Source organism: Naegleria lovaniensis, assembly GCF_003324165.1.
Source record: "Naegleria lovaniensis strain ATCC 30569 chromosome Unknown tig018, whole genome shotgun sequence".
In the NCBI taxonomy this organism is placed as follows: domain Eukaryota; phylum Heterolobosea; class Eutetramitea; order Acrasida; family Naegleriidae; genus Naegleria; species Naegleria lovaniensis.
This window is the reverse complement of record NW_025407839.1, coordinates 504941-517311: the sequence shown is the minus strand read 5'-3', so window position 1 is coordinate 517311 and position 12371 is coordinate 504941. Positions and strand designations below refer to the sequence as shown.

General features: G+C 37.9%; 4 protein-coding genes across 4 annotated transcripts; 3 read left to right on the top strand and 1 right to left on the bottom strand.

Moving 5' to 3' along the window:
• Positions 1-174: 174 nt before the first annotated feature.
• On the top strand, positions 175-5423 carry C9374_003153 (uncharacterized protein; the record flags this gene model as incomplete). The annotated part of the gene is made up of 8 exons (XM_044692650.1): positions 175-520; positions 765-845; positions 915-1250; positions 1314-1425; positions 1496-2080; positions 2198-2731; positions 2786-3438; positions 3541-5423. The coding sequence occupies 8 exons, from the start codon at positions 175-177 to the stop codon at positions 5421-5423; spliced, it is 4530 nt and encodes a 1509-aa protein (XP_044549997.1).
• Positions 5424-5724: 301 nt separating this feature from the next.
• C9374_003152 (uncharacterized protein) lies at positions 5725-8610 on the top strand (the record flags this gene model as incomplete). Its single annotated transcript, XM_044692649.1, has 1 exon — positions 5725-8610. The coding sequence occupies one exon, from the start codon at positions 5725-5727 to the stop codon at positions 8608-8610; it is 2886 nt and encodes a 961-aa protein (XP_044549996.1).
• A 70-nt stretch (positions 8611-8680) lies between these two features.
• Positions 8681-11552, top strand: C9374_003151 (uncharacterized protein; the record flags this gene model as incomplete). The annotated part of the gene is made up of 2 exons (XM_044692648.1): positions 8681-8726; positions 8944-11552. The coding sequence occupies 2 exons, from the start codon at positions 8681-8683 to the stop codon at positions 11550-11552; spliced, it is 2655 nt and encodes an 884-aa protein (XP_044549995.1).
• Positions 11553-11603: 51 nt separating this feature from the next.
• On the bottom strand, positions 11604-12080 carry C9374_003150 (uncharacterized protein; the record flags this gene model as incomplete). Its single annotated transcript, XM_044692647.1, has 1 exon — positions 11604-12080. One exon carries the CDS (start codon positions 12078-12080, stop codon positions 11604-11606), a length of 477 nt encoding a protein of 158 aa, XP_044549994.1.
• Between the last annotated feature and the right edge of the window lie 291 nt (positions 12081-12371).

Here is a 12371-nt window from a genome sequence, read left to right as displayed (position 1 = left end):
GTAGGAGTTGTGATCAAGTCACTCTAACAATAGAACCTGATTTTTTGTCAACATCTAGCCTTCAAAAAGCGTCTTCTGAAATTCTGTGAACTTTGTAAACGAAGAGAAATTTCCTTGCACAACCAACACCAAAAAAATTCGGCAACGAGTTATCTCATTCCCACATTGGCCAACATGGCAAACATTTCACCGAGAGCATGTTCAAAGACCCCGCACGCTGTCATTTTGCCGCTAGTGTCGCTTCTTCTCGTGTTTTATTGGTCGAGTGACATTTGGCAACTAGTTGTACATGCAGTTCCAGTTCAATACAAAACCACAACAATAGGAGGATTTAAATATGTGGAGGGAGTTTCTCCAATGTATCAAGCGGAATATGGTCCTCTTTCACAACCAAGCGCAGCCATCATGAATGACAAGAATGAAACATATATTTCAGATACAGGAAATCATGTCATACGAAAGATTACGGCAAACGGAATCATTACACTGTTTGCAGGGCTAGGAGTTGGAGGATACAATGGTAAGTCCAAGTCGAAAACATGTTTGCTTCATAGGAACTGACGTTGTGTTCCATCATGGAAAATATGGCTGTTGGACAATTGACATTTATGGTCACGTGTGGCGTACGCCTATGATTTCACAAATTTCTTCATGTTTGATGCTGTTGGCTGTGCACTCCAATGTGTGTCCATGATGATGTGGTTTCTTGGCGCCAACCCAATTATAATCACGCCCACTTTTTGATTATGTGGCTGACTTACTAGGTGATGATCACATATTAAAATGTCAATTCAATCAACCCATGGGATTGTATCTTGCAGTCAACGGAGACCTTTATGTTGCAGGTAAGTTCACATGTGAAATGTGTAAAACTCGGAACTAGTCATTGTAATCTTACTCTCACATGATGAAAGACTCTGGAAATTCAATGATCAGAAAGATATCAGCGAGTACCCAAATGGTCACCACCATTGTCTCGAGCACCAATTTGAAAAATCCAATGGGTGTTTTTGTAGTCGAAAGCACTGGAGAGATTTTTGTGACAGATTTAAATTCTGGGAATGGTTTGGTCAGGAAATTTGATTCCACAGGAACGACCATGACCATCATTGCAGGAGGAGGAAGTTCTGTGTTAAATAATGTGATTGCAACAAATACCAAATTGTCTTCACCGAGAGGAATTTTCGTCACTCCAACTGGAGTGATTTATATTACGGACACGACAGAAGGATTAATTAGAAAAATAACAGGTATGTTGATTCAGTTGATTGATTAAGAATGAGGAATATCATGGATTGGAACGATGAAAATAGTTGAGCCCAATGGTCAATACAGAATTCTAACCATTGCTGGAATGCAAGGTGTAAGCGGTGGTAGTTTTTCGGAAGGCACACAACCATTGAATACATATTTCCAATCTCCAATGTAGGTTTCAAATTTCCATTGTCATTCATTACTTGACAATTTTTGGTGTGAATTCTTTTATCCCTGTTAGAGGTCTTTATGTGACAAGCAGTCAAGATATTCTCGTGGCAGATGCTGGATTTCATCGAATTCGAAAAATCTCCTCTGACCTCAAAACAGTAACCACTGTAGCAGGAAATGGAACCAGCGATGAAGATAGTATTCAATATGGTAATGCAGGAGATTATGGACCTGCATTGTCAGCACCTCTCAACCAACCTAATTTTGTTTCTATCAATTCGAGAGGTGATTTAATTATTACAGGACTCAATCGAGTGCGAATGGTATCTGGTAATGACAGTACGATTACAACATTGGCAGGAAAATTTAAAACCAATCTTGGATATGGAGATGGATTAAAAGCCAACAGTCTTGGTATTCGACTTACTCCACGACATGCTGTCCTCTCTCGAGATGGTTCTGAAATGTATGTGAGTGATTCCAACAGTCACACCATTCGAAAGTTAGGACTGCCAAATGGAATTATAACAACAGTGGCTGGAGTGAAAGGACAATCAGGATTTAATGAAGATGGTTTATTGGCGAATCAGACCACGTTGTCTATCCCATCTGGTCTCTATTTATATGATAATGGTGAATTATTGATTGCAGATTCGTAAGTGTGATTGCATCTCAAAATGACTTTTTATTTTCAACATGGCTATTAATATTTGGACCATGCATGTGATCGCAACTTTGTTTTACCACTAACGATATTTCTTATTCTCAATAGATCCAATCACAGAATCCGTTTATTACAACTCAATGGAACGATTACCACAATCTTTTCCACCAACACATCCATTGGAGAGCCATCAATGGTCGTTGCCTCAGGTTCTAAGAGCACCGATGGTTACATTTACTTCTCAACCAAATCTGGAATTTATAAGGGACTGCGATCGAGTGCCAATTTTATTGCTGTCTATACCTACAGTGAATTTTCTGACCCCAATCCTACATCGTTTCATGTGGAACAAGAGCAAGATGGAACAGTTGTCTATTTTGGAGATGTTGAAACGGCTTCGCTTGTGAAATATTTTGAAAAGAACAACACAGCTGTGAAATTGTATACAGATCCAAATCTCCACACTGTGGCCAGCGTTTTTAGAAGAAACGGAACCACTTATTTTGTTTTGGGTAGTTCAAGAATTTGCAAACTCTTGCCCGATAACAGCATTCAAGTAATTGCAGGAATTTTACCATCCAATAACGTGGAATTTATTGGATACAGCGGAGAGGGATTACAAGCTAATCAATCTTTACTGAGGTAAGTTGAATATCTTTCTTGCTTTGGGCATTCAGATAATCTTCCACAACATAGATCTCCAAATAATCTTCATGTCTCTCCACAAGGTGAAATCTTCTTTTCCGAACGTATCGGTCTCGTAAGGAAAATCGGCCTCGACAACACCATCACTACGGTTCTTGGCTTTTATCCATTACCAGCTCCTGGAACACTGGCCAACAAATTTCCTATTTTCCAACCAGGTTTTGTTGCTATCAACAAGAACAATGGACAAATTGCCATTTATTCCTCACACATGACACAAGACCATTCGATTTTTAATGTGGATGGAGCAAGTGGTGTAATTTCAACGCTTTTCGGATTTAGAACAATGCCAGCTGCTTCAACGTCGTTCTATGAAGGACCAGTAGGACTTTCTTTTATTGTGAATTCACAATTTTGCTACACCTCTAAAAACAATTTAATTATTGCAACGGGTTATCATCAAATTGTGAAAGTTTCGAATGGAATGGTTTCTGTAGTGGCTGGAAAATTTCGAACACCATCCTTTAGTCCTGATGGAACACTTGCAAACAATACCTTAATGTATAATCCAAGGGCAGTGATATGTGTGCCATCCTCCCAACAAGGAGCTGATGATGACATTATTTATTTTGATGCTGGTAATCGAAGAATTCGAATGATTTCCAATGGAGTTGTGAAAACCATTGTAGGATCAGGAATGGACGGTAAGTTTACAATGTGAGCAAGTGAAAACACTAATATATCCACATGAAATAATGAACAAACAATTGTTGATACTTCCTCTTGATGGACTACATGTTCAACAGGAGATGCCAAATTCACCAATGATGGAGTGAATGCCACTTCGGTCAATATTGGAAATTCCGTAAAGGCACTTGCCCTCTCTCCAGAAGGAGATTTATATTATTCTGAAACTTCGAGACACATCGTTCGAGTGCTCAATGCCACCACAGGTCTCATTTCCACAGTGGCTGGTATTAAGGATGCTCGTGGATATTATGGAGAGAATATTGCAGCGGATTTGGCTAATTTGGATTCACCTCACGGTTTGACCATTGCTCCCAATGGAGATTTGATGATTGCAGATTCTACGAACAAAATCATTCGACGAGTGTCCAAGACCACAAAATTAATAAGAACCATTGCTGGAATTCCACCACGTGCGCAAGATTGTTATTACAATGGAGACTTGTTAGGCACAGATACTTGCATTACAGCATTGTCAAGTTTAGCGGTCAATCCTACCAATGGTGAAATTGTGTTCACAGATGATGGTAACGGAGTGGTACGAAAATTAACTCCATTTTGTGAAGGAAACAAAACAATGGATTCCACGTTTTCCGAATGTTCATGTCCAACTGGATATGGAGGAAACAATTGTGAATTATCCATTTGTAATGGAACTCTCTCATCCAATTCTGGAGTTTGTTCAGGTCATGGACTCTGTACAAGTCCAGGAATATGTGTATGTTTTAAGGGGTTCACAGGAACGAATTGTGAAAAGAGTACAGCCATTCCTGTCGCTTCCTCTTCATCAAGTCGAGTACCAACCGATCAGAACAACACTACCACGATTATTATTGCCGTCGTTGTTCCTGTAGCAGTGGTTTCACTCATTGGCTTAATCATTGCCATGCTTGTAATCATTGTCATGTGTGTGGTGAGAAAACGAGGAAGCAAATCTGATTTGGAAATGAACAAACCAACCTCTAATGTGGCATTCCCAAATAGTAGTAATGTAGAACTTCCAAACTCAAATCCAAATTCTTTAATTTCTGATTTTCCAAGTGACATGAGTGTGAACTTTACTCCAATTATGATCAGTGAAGATAGAATGCAACAATCTGGAGTGACATCTACAGAATCACTGGTTTATCAAGCCGATCCATTCTCTCGATATCAAAATATTTCAAGAATTGGTAAAGGAGCTTTTGGTTCCGTCTATAAGGCCAACGACACCAAATTCCAAAACAAAGTCAAAGCAGTCAAAGTCATGAAATTTACATCTCTCAGTGATTTGAACAATATCATGAAAGAAGGAATGCAATTGATGAATATTCGTCATGACAACATTCTCAAAGTGAATGATTTCTTTGTATCAAAAGATAACCTCGTGTGTTTGGATATGGATTTCTATGAACAGGGAGATTTAGCCAAATTTGTGACACCTCAAAGTCCATTCTGCAGTGAACATTTAATCAAACAAATTATTTGGCAAGTGTGTAATGCTTTGACCTACGTTCATGGAACCTTAAATATTATTCATAGAGATATCAAACCTTCGAATATTTTCATCAAATCTATGAAGGATGACAAGATTCATGTGGTGTTGGCAGATTTTGGATTGGCTAAAGGAAATCAAGGATCTGAAGCTCTATCCTATGCTGGAACACCTCTTTACATGTCTCCCGAAATTGGTCTTGGTGGAAAATACTATGCCAATACCGATGTATATTCACTTGGAGTAACGATATATCAAATCATGACCAAAGATTCTTCCACTTCGATCAGTCACTTGTTATTAAGTAAGGATCCAGAGAGTGTGAGAAAGTTGTTACTCTCCAAAATGAAAGATGGAGAATATTCGGATGAATTATGTGATATTGTATTGAAAATGTTGGAAAAGGATTCCATGACTAGACCTAATGCGATGGATATTCTTGGATTGCCTTATTTCCGAAATATGTAAAAATGTTTGAATTCAAAATGGTTTTAAATAATTCGTATTCCATTAATGACATCATCAGACTTGATGTTTGACGTTTCCCAATCGTTATTTTTTTAAATTAAAAAAAATTAAAACTCGAATTGATCATTTTTCTCCGAGTACACTGTTGGGCAATATAAATACAGACTGGTTGAGTTTCACAAAATCACTCATTGATCCTTAACAACACCATTAAACTTTTATTGTGGAGATCATTTTGGATCACTACAAAATTTTTGATAATAATAATAATATCAAATTCATACGGAATCCTTGAGTCGGAATGGCACTCGAAGATATTACGACGAGCGTGGATGAAATGGATCCCGATGATGAAGAACAACGAGCGATCATGTTATCGATTGCTGAAAGTACCAAAGCAGCACCTTTGGCTCTCGAACATCATCCAGCAACGTCCCAGTCATCATCCTCGTTTCACTATGAAGACGAACATGGAGTTGTACATATTGTGGATAATGATGCGATGGATATTTCCAAAGAAGATTCAGAATTAGCGAGAGCAATTCAAAAATCTCTTGACGAAACCAAAGGAAATACCTCTGCAAGTGAGGAATGTACACTCAGACCCAATTGGACTCCTGAAGGAGAGCTTGAAACATTTCCTTGTGGAATTGGCTTGAAGAATGTTGGAAATACTTGTTATGTGAATGCATTATTACAATCGTATTTCATGATACCTTCTGTTTTAAAGAGTATTATCAAACCAAAATCACAATGCACCAATGACAAGGAACAAGCCATGTCAGAAGGACAATTACTAGTGAATAGCTTGTTTAATGCTTCAAAAGATGAAAAGCAAGTAGAAGATGTTCAAATGACAGATAGCTCTCCTGTTGTTGAAGGTTCTTTAAATATGCCAAACCTTGAAGAAAAAAGTAATCATAATGGTTTAGATGAAGAGAGTAGTAAGGAATTTTTGTTAGAGTTGCAAAAATTATTTGCAAACATGTTACTCTCAAATGCCACATTCGTTGATCCTACCTCCACATTGCAGAAACTAAAAGGAAGTGATAACAAGCCATATCAAATTGGAGAAATGCAAGATTTACCCGAGTTCAACAATCTCTTTTTATCAAGATTAGAACAAGGTATGGAGGCCCTCTACAAGGAATCCAACAAGAATAGTTTTAGCAAATTTAAAAATCTATTCTACGGAAAGAGTACCGTCTACGTTGAAGCAGAAGAGGAAGATAAGACGAAAACTTGTAAGAAAACTAGAGAAACATTTAATCACTTGATTTTACCAATAACTCCTGAAACTCGAACATTCAGAGATTGCTTGGAACTGTGTATGAAAGACGATTCCATCGAGTACACAACCGATAGAAATTTCAAAACACACGCTCGAAAAACGGTATGGTTCGATGGCAAGACATCCATTCCTCCAGTGCTATTCCTTCAAACCTCAAGAGCTGTGTTTGGAAAGAACAAGCAGATTAAAAAACTTCACACTTCCATCACAATGCCAGACGTATTAGACCTAAGCCCTTACTTGGAAGTGAACAAGCCCATCACAGAAAAGATAAGGTCAGAACTTAAATTGATTAAGCATGATCTTGTCGAGATTGAGAAATCTCTTCTTTCTTACACAGACAATTATAATAATAGAAACTTTGGTCTCATTCAAGCTTTGGAGTCATCTGCAGACCGATTAATTGAGTTAAGGAGGGAATATGGTGAACAGGCAAATACAGAAGACATGACAGAACTCTCAATTGCCATTCGTGTCATACAGAAAGAGCAAGAAAAGCTTACCAAAAAGGTTTCTGAACTGAAGAAGCAGCAAGTGGAATTGACATCCGCCGCAGAAAATGCATTCAAAGACTCGTATTCTGAACATGTCAACTATACCCTGTACTCAATCATTATGCATTCTGGGAAAACAGCAATTTCTGGACATTATTGGTGTTATATTAAGCATTTAACTGCAGCGGGAGACGTCTGGTTCAAATTTAATGACACCAAAGTTACCACATTAAGCAAAGATCAAGTGATGAAAGAAGCTTTTGGAGACGACAGCTCTAGCTCTGCATATTGCTTGATTTACATTGATGAGGACAAGACTGGACATTTTACTGACCGCCTGGAAGAAGAATTGATTAATGAAATACCATCATTCATCAAATCAGAAATAACTCAAAAGAATATTGAGCTTCTTAAAAAGTGTAATCCAACTGCTTTGAAAAGCATGACTGGAGTAATGGCACCACGAGAACAAATCAAAACACTCATGATCAATAAGAGTACGACTGCCTCCAGCCAAGCCCTTGATTCGACCATTGAGCACGATTACAGAATAGCCAATATTGCAACATTTATCAAGTACATTATTGAGCAAGTGAACGACGAAAAGAAGAAGATTCAACTCAACAATTTGTTCCACGGACATTTAATTAATGAAGTGGTTAAAGATATTTATTCAAAGCCACTTCATCAAGATCCTGAGGTCCTCACACTTGTTTCGGATCTTATGGCAGATCAAGATGTGATCGCAACTGCAATACAACTCTCTGAAAATGAGGACAAGATTGACCTTTTCAAAGAAATCAAACAAAACTTTAAGATTCTGAGAAAAGTGAGGATGGCCACCAATCGAGCAATTTCCTTGTTCACGAAAAGTGTGTGGAGTGAAACCATTAATTATCTCGTTTTTGCAATCATTGAAGCAAACAAAATCAAATACGAGTTCCTTAGAAATCAAGTTGTGGGTGATTGTGAAATGCTTTTAGACAAGGCGATTGCACTCTACTATTGCGATTTAGTCGTATTCATGCAATACGAAGTTGAAGAGCCAATACGAAACATTATCAATTATTGTGTCAAACCTGCCATTGATGTTGGTTCAACCACTGTTTGTAAATACCTCTATAATAACTTGATGCTTTTGAAAGAACAATACAATAATTGCCTACTGGGACACGGCTATAAGGTGGATGATTTGAAAACAAAAGTGAACGGTCGATTTTACTTTAAGAGCAATTACTCGGTCGACAACAAACTGATTCATATCAATACGGATCAACAAGACGACCAATACTTTGTAAAAGAAGTAGAAGAAAGCAAAGCGAACTTTCTCTCAGCTCATTCTCTCCTTAAGAATGCTACCAATCTTTTAGAAGAAACGAAACATGCCCCACTCATGGAATAGACTACCCATTCCAATCAACCACGAATGAAAGCAAGGGAATGACGTCAATAAAATTTTCAAGTTGGAAAAAATGATGCATCAGCACGACATGAAGGCCAAAGATGAGGACGAGCAGGGTAAGTCTTGATGATGAGGTGGCATGTGCCGTGATGATGATTCAATTCCATTGGATATTACTTTCTGGTACTTTTGATGTGGTATTAATTGTTATTTTATTTTGGACATCGGATGATCATCTCTCATATTATACAACAACAACAACTCGTAATGATCACTATCAAAATTCAACATGTTTTATCATCATCCATTAAAAACTCCATCATCAAACAACAGCTGACGTCTTTCCATTCCAAAATTTGGAAAAGACTCAAGTCTTGCAAGAGACCAGAATCTTCAATGAGAGCCCTTTAAATCCTCGCAAGTGTGTGCTCACTCTCCTTCAACTTCTCTATGTTATCTATCAGGGAAAGAACTTGAATACTACCGAAGCCACCGATGTATTTATGAACATTACCAAGCTGTTCTTGAGTCCTGATGTTCGATTGAGAAGGATACTATATATTGCCGTGAAGGAGCTCTCAAAAACAGCAAACCAAACATTTGTTGCAAGCAACAGTCTCTTCAAGGATATGAGTCAAAACCAAAATGAAGAATTCAAAATCAATGCTATTCGTGCGTTGAGAACAATTATGGATGAAAATCTTTTTAGCAATTTAGAAAGGCACTTAAAACAATGTGTTGTGGACAAGAATCCTGGTGTAGCCAGTGCTGCTCTGTTGGCTGGCTTCCACTTATCCGATACACAAAAAGGAGATCAACTTGTAAAGAGATGGACTGGAGAAATTCAATCTGCTGTTGATTCACGTTTTCACATGGTCCAATACCATGCGTTAGCTTTGATGTACAAGCTCAGATATCAAGACGGATTAGCGATTAGTAAGCTTGTTTCATCTGGCATTCAAAACTTGAGATCTCCTCTTGCTCACACTCTACTCATCAAGTACTCGATGAGAATTTTGAGAATGGAAGGAAATATTAACTCTGAAAGAAGCAAGGCTATTTTGCAGTACTTGACATCTTCTCTTAAATTCAGAAATGACATGGTCGTTCTCGAAGCAGCAAAAGCTATTTGTAGCATTCGAGAATTAGGAAAAGAATTGGCGGCTGCAATTGAAGCTCTTCGTGGTTTTTTGTCATCAAACAAGCCTGTTAAGCGTTTTTCTGCAATTCGTATTTTGAATGATATTGCTAACCATTTCCCAATACTTGTTTCTGTTTGTAACAGTGATATTGACAAGTTGATTTCTGATTACAACAGAAACATTGCTACTCTTGCCATAACCACTCTCTTAAAGACTGGCCAAGAACCAACCATTGAAAAGTTGATGAAGAAGATTTCACGATTTATTCCAGAAATTCCAGATGAATTCAAAATTATTGTTGTCAAATCCATTGAGTCTCTCTGTATGAGATATCCAAAGAAGTATTACAGTATGGTCACATTCTTAGCAAATGCTTTGCGTACTGAGGGAGGATATGAGTACAAGAAACAAATCGTTGGTACTATGATTAACATTTGCAAGAACTTAGCCGAAAGCAGAGATATGGTTGTTTCACAACTTTGTGAGTTTATTGAGGATTGTGAATACACAATTGTTCTTCAACAAGTTTTACACTTTTTGGGTGTTGAAGGAACAGAAACTTCCAATCCATCTAAATGCATTAGATTCATTTATAATAGATTGATTTTGGAGAACCCAACAGTAAGAGGAAGTGCAGTTATTACAATTGCTAAATTTGCTGCCAAGATCAAATCTTTGAGAAACTCTGTTTTGGTTATTTTGAGGCGAGTTTTGTTAGATAGCGACGATGAAGTTAGAGACCGTGCAGTATTCTACTTGAAAGTTTTGGAAACACAAGACGAGGATCTTATCAAAAAGTTAATTATCAATGAGCTTCCAGAAAATATGCAACACTACTTTTACAGTGTTGAGAAGAGCTTGGTTTCCTATCTTCAATCGACACTTGATGAACCATTTGACTTATCCGATGTCCAACTTGTGGAAACCACCGTGGAAACAGAAGAAGCTCCTTCACAATCAGGATTGGAATCTGCTGTCACACAACCTGTTCAACTTGAAACAGCTCCTGCTGAGTCACAACCAGTGGGCGACTCTCAAGAATTTGAACAAGCTCTTTCCAAAATTCCACAACTTCAAAATCTTGGAAAGCCTTTCAAGACAAACCCTCCTGTTTACCTCACAGAAATTGATGCTGACTATGTTGTTTCATGTGTTGTTCACGTTTATGAGTCGAACATTGTGCTTCAATATGTTGTTAAGAACAGAGTGGAGTCGTTGCAATTAAGTAACCTTCTTATTGATTTAGATTTAGGTGAAGTTGAAAATGTTGAAGAAGCCTTCAAGATTCAAGCAGAATCAGCTATCAAATTTAATCAATCTGAGTCTACCTTTGTAGTGTTGAAGAGAAGCCAAGAGGTTGTAACTGGTAAGCTCCATAGTGTGCTCAAGTTTTGTACTGCAGATGTAGATCCAGAAACTCACGAGCCATTCGAAGAAGAGGACGAAAATGAGGATGAATTCGAATTGGAGGCTTTCAATTTACGTGTTACCGATTTTTTGAGAAACGTTGCTGTTTCATCATTCAAAGAAGAATGGGACAAGCTTGGTGAAGAATCAGAAATTGCTCAACAACCTGTAGAATACGCAGCATCTGATGACTTACAAGCAGCTGTTGATAAGTTTATTTCTGTGATCAACCTTAGACCAATCGGTGATAGAAAGGTCACAAAGCAAGTTCATGGATTATACTTTGCTGGTAAATCGATAAATGGCGATTTGGTGCTTGTAGCTGCACAACTGGGAGAGAAGAACGGATCTATTCTCCTCAAGTTATCAGTTCGATCCCAAATGAATGGTTAAGAACACACATTGTGGAACAATTGTCAGATTAAATAGACAAAGTACTTTTATTTACAGTGTAGCTTGGCCTTGAGGTTTTTTGGTGATGAGCTTGTAATGGACAGGCGTGTTGGGTTTTTTCTTGGTCGTCATTGTGACCACCTCTCCTCTGCTCACCATACCTGCATATTGTGCTTGAGGGTTCACGAGTGATGATGATGTGCTCCAACTTCGGCCCACGCTGTTGACAAAATCAGAAGTGGCAATATGTTGAGAAAGGGTGTTTGAAAGAACTCGTCCTCCATTGAGATTGGTAGAAAAACTTTCCATTGTCGCAATGATGTCTCTCATTGCGTTTTTCTTGTAAACTTTCAAGTCTTGCAAATGTCCGAGCGGGATTCGGAAACTCTCTCCGTACTTTTTTAAGCAATGAGTCATGTATTGAATGTCCTTATTAATTTCGATCAATTCCTCCTCCAGTATATTCCAATGATTTTGCAAGTTGGCAATCACCTCCACAATATCCTTCTGTATGACGTTTGAATTCATTTTTTTGAGGTTGATTTGTTTTGAAGGTTTGCTAAACGTTCACTTTTGGCGCCACTGAACTTTACAGCAGTTGCCACTCAAAAAGGAAGACATCAACAATTGCAAAACGAGCATAATTCATGAATTATAAATCACACCCTAGTATTGCAGTCGTTGCTGATGAGTTCATCGTTTTTGAAAAACTTATTAATTTAATCCGTTACCATAAAAGTAAAGTTGCTGCATTTCAAAACTTTGACTATTCAAGACATTTAATATTTCTCTACAATGTATGGATTGAACTCTATTTTC